The sequence below is a fragment of the Phlebotomus papatasi genome, chromosome 3, assembly GCF_024763615.1.
Source record: "Phlebotomus papatasi isolate M1 chromosome 3, Ppap_2.1, whole genome shotgun sequence".
Taxonomy (NCBI): Eukaryota; Metazoa; Arthropoda; class Insecta; order Diptera; family Psychodidae; genus Phlebotomus; species Phlebotomus papatasi.
This window is the reverse complement of record NC_077224.1, coordinates 11,500,651-11,516,876: the sequence shown is the minus strand read 5'-3', so window position 1 is coordinate 11,516,876 and position 16,226 is coordinate 11,500,651. Positions and strand designations below refer to the sequence as shown.

At 32.9% G+C, this 16,226-nt stretch overlaps 1 protein-coding gene across 1 annotated transcript; it reads left to right on the top strand.

Annotated features, from left to right (window-relative positions):
* Positions 1 to 3,223: 3,223 nt before the first annotated feature.
* On the top strand, positions 3,224 to 4,174 carry LOC129807745 (uncharacterized). The gene has a single exon (XM_055857199.1). It carries the CDS (start codon positions 3,278 to 3,280, stop codon positions 3,968 to 3,970), a length of 693 nt encoding a protein of 230 aa, XP_055713174.1. The 5' UTR covers positions 3,224 to 3,277; the 3' UTR covers positions 3,971 to 4,174.
* Positions 4,175 to 16,226: the final 12,052 nt, after the last annotated feature.

The following is a 16,226-nucleotide window of genomic DNA, read 5'->3' as shown; positions in this document are numbered from 1 at the left end:
ACTTTGTGAAATGACTTTTCTTTTTCAAAATTTTTTTATTTTAATTTATTTTTTTCAGCAAAAAGTTCTTTAGAAACACAAGAATATCCAAAGATTGTATATTGCATATTTTGATATAATAAACTACTCTCAATTTTCCAGAAAAGCGTGTAGAATTTTCCGTGACATATATGACCCTATTGTCGGCAAGGGAAAAGTTTATGAAGGTGTTTTCGTGCCAAGAATGCAGTTGGGACAGTTGGGATATTGTTTTTCTTTGTGAATTTCAGAAGGAAAATATCTTGCTCCTGGACATTTCATCTTATATCTGATGAATTATAACATATTTTGCAATATTTTAGAGTATTTTGCAAGCGTCTCATATTGTGCAATTGCATTGTGTGTGAATAAATATGTGGATAAGTTTATTTTTGCCAAATATCACTCAAAATATTGTGACAGTGAGTGTTCAAGGGATTTCCAGGAAGATTCCTTGAACACCAGGAGTACAGTGTTCATCAAAACAATCCAATTTGCCATGGTTTTGGCCAAATTAATAACTTCAAGCAAAAAAAAACTCTTAGAAAGCCCGTGATATAGATTTTGAAAATGGTATGTACACTTCTCTTGATGACAATAGGGTCATATATGACCCGGAGTTTTTCCGAGTTTTCACGCAATGGAATTTTTTTTTCCTCTCTGAACTATTATATTTGCTCATAAAGCATTAGGAAAAACTCAATTTTACATGAATTCACTTGCTGTATAAAAGTATGACGCGAAAGAGTTAAAGATCTTCTTTTAGTGGAGTGATAGTTTCTGCGGCTTCACGGGGCGGGGGTACAGTATAACAATCGGAAAATAATTTTTAATTGTGGATAAAATTTATTTCGAGAAAAAAAGCAATGACGAACCCAAACCCCCATCGTGTGAACGCTGCCTCCGAGGGCAAGAATCGCACAAATCGTCATATATTTTTCATTTTTCTGTTCAGGAAAAATCAACAATTCTGTGATAGTGAACTAGGCATGCATAGAAACCTAATCAGAGAACTTTTTGGTGTAGTTCAATTCACTGGCCATTTTACAGTTTAGTCAGAAAAAATTCCTAAATATGAAGCATGAAAAAATGTGCGAAGGCTGCATACATTCCCCTAATAACTTTTTTGACACACGGAACTTATATGGTACGTTTGGTAGAGTCGAGTCTCCTGATTAAGAATCTGTTCTTGGCTTTGCTCCTACACGTCACAATTTTCTTTAATGATTTTTTTTGTTTTTGCTGTTTTGTCTCATATTATCAATTATTCTTCCGGTTCTAATGTACAGAACTTAATAAATAGGCATCGGTGGAAGAGGTAGGTAAATAGTAGACATCCTGCTCCGATTCTTCTAAATGCATTTTTTTTTTTATGTTAGTCATTTTCCAAAAACACGAAATCTAGCAAATTTTTGGCAAAAAAATTACTTTCTGAGCAAACTGATGAAATGTTCTGAATACCCAGGCTGATACCAGAAATTCAAATTACACTACAATTTCCTTACCACGCCTCTCCTTCCATCTAGAAACCATTCTTTTGGTAATATCTGAAGAACTAAACCATCGATGCTTTTCAGTTTTGGATATGTTTTACAGACCATCCTAGCGGACATGTCACCCATATACTCCAAAGACTTCCCACTTCTTCCACGACATGGTAGTAATGTGGCCAAAAAAGTAGAATTTCGTCTGGTGAATTTTCTGATTAAAATTAAAAAAAAAAGGCATTTAGAGGAATCGGAGCAAGATGTCTTGAATGAACAAAAATGTAAGGGAAAGTAATCTCCCTTTGAACATTCATGCCTTCGAATAATGTGAATTTTCTTTTAGTTTTCCTTAGAGACTTACACATTTTTATTGAATATTTAGTTAGTTCATTATCAATTAATTATTAATATGTGTTAATTATGTGCAAGTCTCTTTGGAAAAGTAAAATAAATTCACAATATTCGAAGGCATGAACGTTCGAAGGGAGAGTACTTTCCCTTAGTCCTAAGTGGCATCTATTGTGTGCTGAAGAGAATACATTAATATATAGTTTTGTTTAGTTCATATGATTATTCAAAAGGCTCTCTCTGAGAATTTTTAGTTAAACTTTATTTTTTTTGCCCCCAAGGATTTTATTTATTGAAAAACATAGGAAATATTTATTCATTATGAAGCTTGGGATCGTATGAAGCATGGGCACTTTCCCTTAATTCGATTTTTAGTCCAAAATTAATTATTTGGGGCTTTTTTTACAAGGCTATCATAAAATCATTTGAAATGCCTTGAGTGAAAATGTGAACTAAATTTTAATATTCTTTAATAATTTTTTTATTTTATCCTTTTTTTTATTTTTTGAATATCGTGTAAAGAAGCGCTTAGGATCTTCCCTGCCCCCCCCCCTTGCTTTGGTTTCTTATACGAATTTCTTGACATTTTTTTGTTTTCTTCTTGCAATCTTTTTAGGTTCTTATTTAATTATCTAATTACTTGTTTCAAGAACAAAAAGCGATTTTATAAATCGAAAATTTTCTAAAAATTAAAAAAAAATAAAAATTAGTATCTCCAGGAAGTGCTTGAAACCCGAAATCCTTACGTTCAGACAAAAAGTTCGGTGAAATCGTTTCAGAAGGCTGCCAGAAGGGTAATTTTAGGATATTTTGTGGAGATTTTTACGGCAAACGGGGGACTAATACACTTCGTGAACTCCTAGGGATTGGTATTGAGACAATGAATATTGATAGCCAAATCTGATCATGGTTGATTCACTGGAGTTGTTTAAAATAAAGGATAGGAGGTTGTCATTTCTATAGATTCCTGATTTTATTGAAAAGTTTTTCTCCAATAAAAAATTTTCGTCAAAATGGACCACATTGCAAGAAGTTTACATCATAATGCTGCATTTTGACGAAAATATTCCACAATGTTTTCGAATTTGATAAAAGCGATATTTTTATTAAAAAAAATATATGTGCAAATTGTATCAAACACTTCGTTTTTAGGTCCTGAAAAGTTTACTTTCTAGAGAAATTTGGTAAGTAATTATTTATCATTTATTTTGTGTTAAAACTATCCCTTTTCAATTCTCCTGACGAAGGATTTTAATGATGATCTTTTAACTAGATTATAATGACTTTTTAACTAAAAATTGAGTGCAGACATTCAAACAAATCGTGTTAGTTTTCGGGAATTCGGAAAGTGATCCTCTGGTCAGTTGAAAGAAAAACTATAAAAGGGCAAGTAGTGTCCTCAAAACTGTGCAGTTGTTGTTGAGATGTGCAGGCCAACTCCGAAAAAGTGTCTTTGTGGTGAGAGTGACGAATCAAGAAGAGATTCATCAAGTGAAGATGATTCCTCGGATAGTGATGAGGATGGTGCAGCAGCTATTCCGATTGATTATCGGCCGTCGCCGACAAGGAGGAATGACTTTCATGAGAATGGTGTCGATAAGGGTCCATTTGAATCTACCCTTCGACCAGAACTGGGTCCTATTGCGCGTCCCAGGGGTCCTCAGGATTATCGTAACCAATCAGAGGCGCCGACGCCATCGGTCCAGAGAGTTACTGTGAGGGGAAATTACTGTATCTACTGCCATGAGAAAGGCTACAACACGGACATCGTTCACTCTCATCGGATGCAAATCTTCGGAGGACCTGTCATCTGCCCCTATTTGAGGGTCATCGTCTGCCCCAAGTGTGGAGCTTCCGGCGACAATGCACACACTGTCGACTACTGCCCTAGGAATCGCTTCAGGACACTCCAGGAGATTGAACAGGAAATTAGGCATGAGCAGTACATGGAGAAAGTAATGGGAGTATTCTACTTCCTGGGGAAGTATAGTCTCTTTCCTCCCCAACAGACGCAACCTAATGGGCCACCCGTTCCCGCGGGGAATACAAACGAGCCCTGGTTCTTCAGGAAATGGCCAAACTGGAGGGACTACACAATTAATCCTGCGCGAATTTAATTAAAAGGTAATTCTATTCTATTTGGAAAATTACGAGAAAAAAATCGAAGAAAAAACATATTTAAAAAAAAACTATAAAACGCAGAAAATCAAGAGATAGAAATTTAGAAATTTCCTTCACGAATTCATTTTATCTATCTCTAGTGAAAAAAAAATGATTTTAAAAGTAATTTCTGGACTTTTGTGGCTCTTAAGAGAGACTTCTTAATTACGCCTGAGGTGACAAATCATGAGCACAAAAGCTATTAATCATTATTAACTTTCAATTTTAATTACCTTTAACTAATTAACAGCGCTGTGCTGTGTATAGAAATTGCAAATGAGACATCGCAATATTTATTTTTATGATTGAGAAATTATTTAACGTAATGACAAAAATGCAATATGCGTCATTTTGGACAGTATTTTTTTAAAAAAATTTGCATCAATTCTGAAGTAAATCTTCCGGATTATGGTGCTATCCCAATGAAAAATTAACATGTTTTTTAGCACTTTACTGTTCTCAAATGCTTCTGTATTATCGACTTTTCTTTGTATTGGTTTCTGTCACGACTGTTTGGTGGTTTTAGAACGCCACGAGAATTAAAGAAAACAAATGAGACAGGAACCAATGCAAAGAAAAATAGATAATGCAGAAGCACATTAAAATAATAAAGTTCTGAAAAAATATGTTTATTTTTCATCGGAATTGTACCATAACTCCTTTTATTAAATTGTACAACTGGATGTAGGGACTTACCGTGGTGTCACATATAAGATTAATATTAATATTAAGAAAAGCCGGAGAGAGAGGTATATAGTATACAAAATTTCAAATGTAAAAACGCGTGTGTTAGAAAGAGTACGCTCTAGTGGAATAATACGATGAGTAAGATATTACTGTTCGTATTAATTGCTTTCTGAATCGTATTACAGGCAATTCGAGCAATTTTCCATGCGTCCCAACTGTGATTCGGTCAGTTTTCGAGCGAAACGCGAAAGAGAGGCATGATAAAACACTTGCTATCCTTTGTTGACATTCTCGCAGTTCAGAAAATATTAATCTTAATAGAAATCTTATATGTGACATGGTCATTATGATCCTTTAAAATATTGGAAATGTAGACGCGAACTTGTAATTTATGAAGCATCTTTCCTCAAAATACCTCAGAATAGAGATTCTCTTTTTTTGAGATCTTTAAGCTTTCAAGCTTTTTTTCAAGGGTCGAAGAGTAAAAATCAAAATTGATTAGTAAATCAATTTAAAAGAAAATTCATTGATTTTGAGTGCAGCAGTTTGAGTACTGAAATTGAATCTCAGCAAGATTAAATTATTCTGTTAAATATCGCTTGTAAAAGTCTTGTTAAATCTTGTTGCTTCCCATGCCCCTTTCATAGAAAAGTTAACCCTGTTGCTAAAGGGATTCTTGTACATTTTTGTTGATTTTCAACAATGTATCTTGCTAAAATCGGACCATCACAATTTTTACATTTATTGTACAAGATCTTGTAAAAAATTTGTCGTAATTATGTTTTATTCAAGAAAAATGCCGATTTTTCAGTCGAGAATGGTCAGTTTTGAGCCTTTCCTATACACAAAGAAAAGTATTTTGTGAAATTGTTCGTAAATGTTTGTGAAATCCTACGGCAGACTTACGAAATGCTCGTGAATCGTATAACCCACAAACAAGTTCGTAAAATTTTGTACTTTTTTCACAAACATTGTTCGTAAAATGATCATTTGACGAACATTTTTTGTACTTTTACAAACATGTGTGCGTAAATGTTCGTAAACACACAAAAAAATGTTCGTAAAATTTTGTCATTTGTTCGTATTTGTTCGTAAATTTAGACAAACAAAAATTTACAAACAAATACGAACAAATGACAAAATCTTACGAACATTTTTTGTGTGTTTACGAACATTTACGAACAAATGTTTTTAAAAATACAAAAAAATGTTCGTCAAATGATCATTTTACGAACAAAGTTTGTGAAAAAAATACAAAATTTTACGAACTTGTTTGTGGGTTATACGATTCACGAGCATTTCGTAAGTCTGCCATAGGATTTCACAAACATTTACGAACAATTTTACAAAATATTTTTTTCTGTGTAGAGAGCATAGGGTAAAATGATATAATTTGGAATTAGTGTTACAAGTTGGACAATTCGCCGGTACTAGTTGGACATGGCTTTTTTCTTGATAAATACAGTACAAAATTTGTTTTTGAGCACATGGAATTAAATTATAAAACTAAAGCATTAAAAATATACAAATAAAAATGACGTACTAAATTTATCAAGACAAAAAGCCCTGTCCAACTTGTATCACTTTACCCTATAGGGATAGAGAGCATATGCTCTCTATCCCGTCACTACAGAAATATTTGATTAGCCTTCTTGAAACTCAGAACTTAAGGAAATCTATGACAAACTTTTGACAAACATTGTTACAAACCCCTATAGCCAACGGCCGCAGCGATTCCACTGGATTTCCAGCAGCCTTTTCTACCATGTTCGCTGATTTTACCGCTAAAAATCCGCGTGGAATTCCCTGGATTTTACCGATCAAAATCCGCGTAAGCTTCCGAGATGGAATTTGACGCTAAATTTCTTCCTAGCGTTCCATGGACCTTTGCGGAACTCTGTATAGGACCGTCTAATAAGAAATGTCCGCGAGTTTCCATGGACTTTTTTTCTGAGGAATATTTCCAAAGCTTTTCCTATGGATTATTAGCGTATAATCGGTAGTCATCCCTTTAAAAATTTTGAAAAATCCTCTTTATTTCCACGAAATTCTCCGTGGAAATTTCCATGCAACGGCCTTAGAGGCTTCCGTGTTTTAATATTACGGAATTCCACTACTTTTCCAGTGGATTTCTTAAATATATTTTTCTTCAAAATAATTCCAAAAATTGATTAAAAATTTCGTGGAACTTTCATAGAGAATTTCCAGAAAAAAACATCCTCAAATATGGACGATCAGTGCCAATTGGCAGCTTAGAACTTGGAGAGTGTTCATCTATCAGACGAACACTCTGTTGTTCTACTTTTGAGGTGAAAATATTGCTACCATATCGTTCATTTAAGTATGTCTAGCTCGCAAGAATTATAGCGTTAGGACGAAAAATAATTGCAGAATTTTCGTGCTTACTTCCATGGAGTCTTGGTCGGAAAGATATCAGAAAATATACTCGGAATATTCAATGGAAATTTTGAATCAATTTCCAGGAATTGCTTTTAGATAATTGCAAGAAAATACTGCGGATTTTTTTTTCCAGGAAATCCACGCGAAAAAAAGCTGATAACTCCGCAGAATTCCAAGTGGAATATTAGCGTTCATTTCCACGGAAGCTCTCGCGGAAAAATAGAAGACAAATTCCAGGGAATTTTCTGTTACTGTGAAACTTTACGGCCGATCGGCTACAGGGAACCATTTTTTTTAGAGTAATTTCAATCGTAGAAAACTTGCCATACACTGTAAAAAAAATTCGGCACATATTTGTTCCAAAAATTAGCTCGTCCACGGACACCATAATTTTTGGCACAATCTTGTTCATTATACGAGACTCAAAAAGATAATCAATATTAGTAACGAATTTGTTCCAAAAAATACCTCGTCTAGTATAAAATCGTATCCCTTCTCTCACACTCAGTCACCCATCACCAACGAAGCGAAGAGGACGCCAAATCTATGGCAATTTTCATGCTATGTGGTTTCACTTTTTTGATTCGAGATTCCCTTCCTCTCCTGCTGATAGCACTAGCGTATGATTTCGTCATGCACGCGTCTGTATAAAACACTCTTAAGTTAATTTTTATTTGATGTTCCTAATAAACTTTCGCCACCGAAATCCATCTCGACTGAAGTATAGGCCTTAACTGTAAGACGAAATCTTTTACACAAATTTGTTCCTGACAATGGGAACAAAAAGATTCCCCATATGAGTAACAATTTCGTTCCAAAAATTGCCTCGTCCACGGACACCGAAAATTTTTGGAACAAATATGTTACAGATGTAGGAATAATATTGTTATAAAGAAAATGTACCAATTTGTTCCTGACAGTGGGAACAAAACAGCCGAGTGTAACAAATTCTGTTCCAACTTCCAGGAACAAATTTGTATAAAACGAAATCAACTCAAATTTGTAAACATTTCATCGTATCAAAACGGTTCGAAAAGAAAACTCTAACAAAATTGTAACTATATTTCGTAAGAAAACTGTAAAGAAAACTTTTTGGAACAAACAAATATCTTCTATATAGGTACAAATTGATTCAAAAAAAATTGTTCCAAGGAAAACTTGTTCCAATATTTTGGTCAGTCTCCAAAAGTTTTTACCGTGTACGGTTTACTTGAAAACACGTTTTAAATCTATAAGAAAATGGTCTATTTGCATGCTTAATATGTTATCGATTGATGATTTACTGCTCATTTCTGAAAAAAATCTTTATTTTCTTCTTCCTTAAAAATTATGTAAATCAGGATAGTGCTAAAGTCCTGTTTTACTTGAAAAAATTATTAATAATATATGATGAAAAAAATAAAACTTTTGATTTATAACTGGGGCACGTTTTGGAATATTTTAAAAGTGCCCAAAAATTAAGCTGAACTGCCTTAGTTTTAAGTTTTCTAAATATTTTATGATATTTTCTTTGATACGAGTTTTTCAAAAAGATTGTTTTAATGGCCAAAGATGTGAGATTTTCTGCCGTTTTTCTCACTGAGGCTTTTTTAAGGTAAGGGATTGTCGGCGGCAGCCACCATTTGAAAATTACGATTTAGGGCAGAATTATATTGATACCGTTTTACACAATATGGGGCAGTAGGGCACCTTTGAATTGGGGCACTTTTGAAATTGGGCTTTTTCTCCTAGTTTAAACGAAACTGGACCTTATTGTGATATAATTTAGCTTCACAGACCATCTATGAAGCTAAAATACATCATGATAAGGCTCAATTCCATTTGAAAATAGGAGATTAAGGCCAATTTCAAAGCTGCCCCAATTCAAATGTGCCCTACTTCCCGCAATGGTATCTTACTCCTCTTATTATACGATGTTATTTTTGTCTAAACATCTTACAAAACATAATTATAATGGTCATTTCTAAAATAATAATCAATTTTATATATCAAAATTATGAAAAAAGTGCTTAACTTTAAGAAGAAAATGTTTAAGCCTTTAACTGTGACTAAAGATTTGACGATCAATTCTGCCCTAAAATCCATTTAGGTTATAGCGATTAGTATTAAGTTTTTATTCTATATAAAAAACAAAATTATATAATTCATATCCTAAGCGACATTATCAAATCAGAAAGGAAAAAATGCGAAAATTAAACTTCGATCTAAATTTAAGAAATAAATGTAATGCTAGCTTTTTTTCACAGAATATGAAGTATGAAAAATAAGGAATAATATAAAGGATCTGGAATTAATTATAAAGATTTATAAATGAAAATTCAGCAATATTTTGAGAGACAAATAATCTAAAAATACAATTTTTTTGTGTGAAAAGATAGTAAAATGTATACGAATTTGTAAAAATGAGATATAGATTTGGCTACTCAAAATAATTGTTAATAATTTAATGAAAATATTGTAAAATGATTTTCCAGAATATAAATACATCTCTTGCACTTTATCCAAAAATAAAGAAATGGCAAGAAGAGCAATTATAACATTTGTGTTTTTTTTACCAATGCAAACATTCTCTGTAAAGATAGGGGTAAGTGGGGCACCTTTAAAATGAGGCAACTTTAAGCCAAGGGGGAGATATTTGGGTAAAAATGTGTGCACCACTTCCAGGTACTTCCACGATTTGTATGGAAGGGGCCTTCGCACTTTCAAAACTTCGCAACACTCTCGAAAATGTTGCAATACTTCCAGCACTTCCTGCACTTCATGCATTTCTCATACTTAGAAATTAATAATTTATTTAATCTGATGACAAATTCGACCAGGACAATATAAAAAAAACTCAAAAAATTTATTCTTACACAAATTTTTAATATTTTGCTAAATAAACCCCCAAAATGTTTTTTTGTTTTTCGGTATTCCATTACTTAGGGTAAATGTCCTAATTCAAAACCATTTCCAGACGCTTTAACTTTGACAGAAGATTCAACACATTAAGTTCATATTTTTTTCTGAAGAGAATTACATAAATTTGCTCCTTGACTCTTCTAGAATGTTACTGTTTAATGAAAATTCTTTAAATATAATTTGATAACTTCTTAAATACAGGAAAAATACGCGAGCGTAAAATGCTTCTATTGGAAACATATTAATCCAAAAGGAGACAAGGGAAATTTTCTAATTGGAGACAAACAGTGTAAGTGAAATCGTGACGAAAGGCTTCCAAAACCTTGTTGAGTTGCTCCTTTCGATACTATCGACTGTCGATTCTGAAAACTTTAAACATTAGCTGCACTTCCTGTAACTAATATAGATGTTTATCAACAGCCTCATTCTTTTAAGAATGTCGCAATGAATTGCCCAACAATCCATAAAAAATCGATATTCACTTAATCCAACAGATATAGATTTATCGATACTATCGATTCGATGGTGTTGAAAAGTTATCATTCCACCCCTGGTCTTTTCTCCTTTCCCATCTGAGACAATAAGAAAATCTCTCAAAAAAATCATATTTCCGGGGTTTCCTATTGAAGCATTTGCAGACACTTCAGAAAAACCCTTTTTGTTCACGAAATAGGTAATTATTTCATTTGAAAACTTCACGTACCGTTAACAATAAAGATTAGCACTTAATTGAACTAAAATTAGCCAGAAATATGACATAAATGTTTAACAAAACGAATAAACAACAGTCACTTCATTGTGTTTTTCATTGGAAAACATGGTCGATCGATGAAAAATTCGATGGTGAAAAGGTACACTTTTAATTTTTCTGAGAAATTAACAAATTAAAATTTGCGAATATGAATGGATTTTCGCTTTATTTGAAGCAAAATTAACTAAATAATGAAACTGTGGTATAGAAAATATATAAATATAATAGTTTAGTACTGTATTTATCATGAAAACAATGTCGTTTCCATTTGGAGTAGCGAAAAATTTCCATTTGGAGCAGGTTTTGAATTTGCTTAATTTACCCTAACTCTTGTGCCAGATTTTTAGTGTGATATTTGATAAATTTTCGCCACTTTGTTCGAGAATTTAGTATGAAAATTCGAAATTGAATTTGAATTCTTCGATCATCAACGACTTTTTGTGCAAATAGAGTTCCATTTATCTTTTATCCAAGACACTATTGTAGATTCAAAATGTACTTGTGTTTTACCCTGTGTCGTATTTTTTGTTAAAAGTATATCTGTCTTGACAATTTTGAAACGAAAAAGTTTTCAATAATGTGTCAGAATAAAGAAAAAAATGAAACTTTTTTGCAAAGTCTTTATCTTGAATTATTTTCTGTCTATTTTCTTGTAAGAAAAATAAAGTTCAACGACTTTTTTTTAAAGTAAAAACGGAACGAGAAGGTTTGACAGCATAAAATTGACATTTAACTGTGACAACCTAATTTCACTAAATTTAAATTTAAATTCACCAAATCTAAAAGGTGTTTATTTGAGGCACTATGAACAATATTTAAATTCCAGATATGATTCAAAATCAGCTCTGATCAATTTTGATTTTTTTTCTAATGGTTCCGCCACACCTTTTAGATCAGGAAAATTTCATGAAGTCGAAATTGGAATCCCTTTCTTTCTCGCACGTTTTACATATGCCTATCCAACTCTTTCGCACTCTTCTTCTCCGTTTAAACATCACAACAAATTCAATTTAGCTCAATCGATTTTAGAAAAACAAAGGGTGTGAAAAACAAAGGGATGCCAATTTTGACTTCACGAAATTTTACTGACCAAATTTTTACCTTTTAAAAATAGGCTTTAAATTTTCAATATTTTTTATCTATATACTTTATTCGTGAAAGGAATCTATCTATGACAAAAAAATAAGTTTTCTTTTATTTTATCTTGGAAGACATTATCTTTTGAAATTATTACTTGACCCATTTTGTCCCAAGTTTCGTTATTAATGAATTTTCGATTCAACAATGTACTTGTAGGGGAAAGCGCGGTACCGTCGGACGACTCAAGCTTCGGATAACTCAATTTTTTCCTATGTTTCCATTTTTTTCTGTTTTTTCTATGTTCCATGGGTCTTTTCAGAAAGTTTGAGGCATTGGACTAGCTATTAAAGTTAATTATTATAATGAATCAAATTTATTAAAATCATATTCAAAAAACAATTGTTCGAAAGTTGAGTCGTCCGAATATATCGCTCTTTCCCCTAGAGTTTATTAAATTTCTGCGACAAATATTCACCATCTCTTTAAAGCAATTAAAAGTTTTAAAGCTGATGCGTAAAAGCTCTGTGCAGACCCCATAATACGATGCTTTGGGCACCATAAAGTCCCACCATTCACGTAAAATAATTTTACGTCTTTTACGGTAATATCAATTGCGTGTAATGGATACTAAATATGATGATTATGCGTATTTTGAATACTCCTTTAATTGCAATACTAATCTAACGTGTTTTAAGTTGGAATTCCCATTCATAATAAGTTCAACTGATTGAAGGAAAATTCCCCCCAAGATTTATCTGCTAAGTCTAATTAAATATTGACTCGTGAGCATCTAAAAAGTTCATCAAAGTGTAAATTTGTCTGCAAATATAGAATCTAAATGCTTCTATCTATTTTAAGCGAGATTCTTACCAAGAAAACACTCCAAGAGGCTGGCAATTGTGGTTATTTGGTTATTACATCTTTTCTTTTTATATAAAATCAACAACAATAAAGCATGTTCTTCGAAGAACCCTATCACAAAAAAGTCTATTCAATGAACCGCAAATTACACGCGAGCAATGACTTCGACGTGAGACCTAGTGGCAATTTTATGTTAATTATCTGGCTATTTAGTGATTCACAAGAAATTACAGAGGCCAAAAAAACGTCCGAAACGGATCATGAAAGTGATAAAAATTTTCCCAAATTCATCAAAATAAAATCTCTTTGGTAAGAATTCTCCTCTGAAGGACAATTTCTCAGTATTGCAAGAGTGAATTGGTTAAGAATTGAAACGCAACCGGAGATTAACCATTTGATAGGAGTTTCTCTTTCATTGGGGAATTTTGAAGCCCAATGAAGTCCATTTGAGTGAATCACTTTAGCGCTCAATCATGCGTCAAGGGTTGACTCTATCGGAATAAATTTGCGATGGGAAAAAAATAGCACACTGACCTACATTCCCGGAGAATCTCTTGATAATTCCGGCTGCATAGAAGCTTCCAAAACCGCCAAGTTCAAGACGAACAGTTGCGTCCGCTCGTCCGCTGAAAAAGCTTCCAAGGACGGACTGATGTAGGCAGAGACGAATTTAGGTATTGGACGCCCCAGAACATTGAATTATCTCCGGATGAAAAGACAAATTTACAATTGATGGTGCTATTCCAATGAAAAATTAAAATGGGAAATCCTGCTTCTGAATATTGTTTAGTACATGACTGTTCTCAAGTGTTTCTACATAACCGACTTATTCTTCATGTTGGTTTCTGTCGCGACTGTTTGGTGGTTTCAGAACATGACGAGAACTGAGGAAAGTAGTCGAGACAGGAACGAACCCAAAGACAAGTCGATTATGCAGAAGGACAATGACAACAGTAATGTACTAAAAAAATATTAAAAAGGATTTCCTCTTTTCATTTTTCAAATTCACAAAGATTCATAAATTAATAAAATATTTGAGGAACAACACAAAAGAAGAAAAAAACGAAGTTGTAGTTTTGAACGTTAATTTCCGTCTTTTCAGCTGTTATAAAGATGAATGAAAGCTGTTATAAAGAATCTGTTCGAAAGAATGATACAGTTTCGAAATCAATGTCTCTAAATTTTTACAAATCGAAAGTGAATTTGTTTTTTTTTCATTAAATTTCAGGATAATTCAAGGGGGATATATTAAGGTGAAAATGTGTACTCCACTTCCAGACACTTCCATAATTTGTATGGAAGAACCCTTTACAGTTTCAGCATTTCGGGATACTCCCGAAAATGATGCAATACTTCCAGCACTTCTTGCACTTCATGCACTTCTCGTATTTAGAAATCAGTAATTTATTTAATATTAGAAAAAATCTAATGAAGAAAACTTAAAAATTCTTAAGAAATTTATTTTTACGTATATATTTTTTTATTTTGCTTATATTTTGAATTTCTAGCTGTAGATATTCTTGCATACTAACAATATTTTAATACTATCTGGGTTTTACGACTAACATAATTTCTTTTTATGGATTTTCTGACAGACCAGTGAAGCTAATTTTGTAAACTGTCTTGGAAGTCTGTAAAGCTGGCTATACATTAGACGATTAGACATAATTTATTGAAATATTTCTTTTCAATATCAAATATTGACAAGGATTGCCTCCACATTGCAAAGATTTATTGACATAAATGTTTCAATATTGAAGAAAATTGTCCAGTGTGTAGGCAAATATTGAAATATTTGTTTTAATATGGAACATTTTATTCAATATTTTATTTTATTATTTTCAATGGCTACAAACTAGGCCAAATCATTTCAATAAACAATTTCAAAGTCACATTGAAATAAAATTTCAAAGAAATTCTAAATATCAAATTGATTTGATATTTCCTTCAATATTTTTTAATGGTCAGGAATCTTCTTGCTTCAGAACATCACAGACCTGCCGGATTTTCCTTGTTCATGAATGAAAACACATCTAAGATCAAAATCCAAGTCAAGACACATCTCTCCTGCTTCCTCCAGAAAATCCCAGAACTTCTGGGATTTTCTTGGATATTATGCCCAAAACACTTCAGATAGCTTCTGTGATCAGAGGATTCCTGGAGCTTCCTACACGAAATCCCAGATCTTCTGGGAATTTCTTGTTCATTATGCCCAAAGCACTTCATATAAGTATAATTTTATGATACGAATTGGAATCCTACAGAGGGAACGAAGGTTTGTGGTTGTGGCCATCCAGTCCTTTTGCTCGCGATGGTAAACTCTCCTACGGTATGATACGAAGAATGATCCTGAAAGTCTGTGAGAATTCAAGTTATTAAATCTATTTGGCTTTTGTTTCCAATCTGAAGTGTTTTTGACATAATATACAAGAAAATCCCAGAAGATTTGGGATTTCTGGAGGAAGCTCCAGGAATCCTCTGACCACAGAAAGTATCTGAAGTGCTTTGGGCATAATGAACAAGAAAATCCCAGAAGATCTTGGATTTACTGGAGGAAACTTGAGAAATCTTCTGACCAACTTGGTTATTTTTGGGTGTTCTTGACAAAATACGGAAGAAATCCCAGAAGATCTGTGAATCCCTGACTAGACTGGTGTTTTTTTTTTAATATTGAAGTTTTAATATTGAAGTCAATTTATTCAGTGTGTAGGCAATTATTGAAATATTGGTTTCAATATACGCTTCAATATTGAAGTTTCTTTTCAATGTCACTTTGAAATGCTATTATTTCAATAATTTATCTAATGTGTAGACAGCTTAGTACATGGATAATTGTTAGATGAAAAAGTACTATTGATATTCCAAGCAATATTGCCATTCGGATGAAAAATTTGTGAAATAAATTTTTTCAGGATGTTTGCATCAATTTTGCCGCAATTACAAAAATGTCATAAAAAAGTCGGCTAAAGCCTTTTTCTTTAGGTTTAAGTGACATATTTATCATCAGTGGGCTTCAGGAGTGAAAAAATATTTGGTATCTCTAGTTTAAAATTTCGTCTGGGAAACTGGTGGCAATTAGTACCCCAAAAGTGGCTATTTCTACCCAGGACGGGGCACGTGTAGCCAATGTGTTATACTTTTTTCATTATTTTCTCTAGAAAACGTCAAGGATTTTAGAGCTTTGAACTACACGGTTTTATACAGCCAATATCCTAATGCTACTTATGAAACATAATATTAGACAAACCTTATCATTTTTTCACAAATCATGCGCGAAAAATAAGCCTCATTTGCCGGCTAAAAGTACCCCTGTCTCCCCTACTATCCTTCCAATATTCTTTTTTTTATATTTTGGAGAATTTTATTTTTTCCATGATTCAAATTTTCTAAAATTAAGTTTAACAAGATTTATCTAGTTAGCTAGGGAAGTGGGGCACCTTTGAAAGTGGGGCACCTTTAAAATTGGGATTTTTCTTCTATATTTAGGTGGAACTGAGCCATATGAAAATGTAGTTTAGCTTCTCAATCTGTTT

Excerpts from the sequence above, each read along its gene's own strand:
- LOC129807745 (XM_055857199.1), top strand. The coding sequence starts at position 3,278 with ATGTGCAGGCCAACTCCGAAAAAGTGTCTTTGTGGTGAGAGTGACGAA.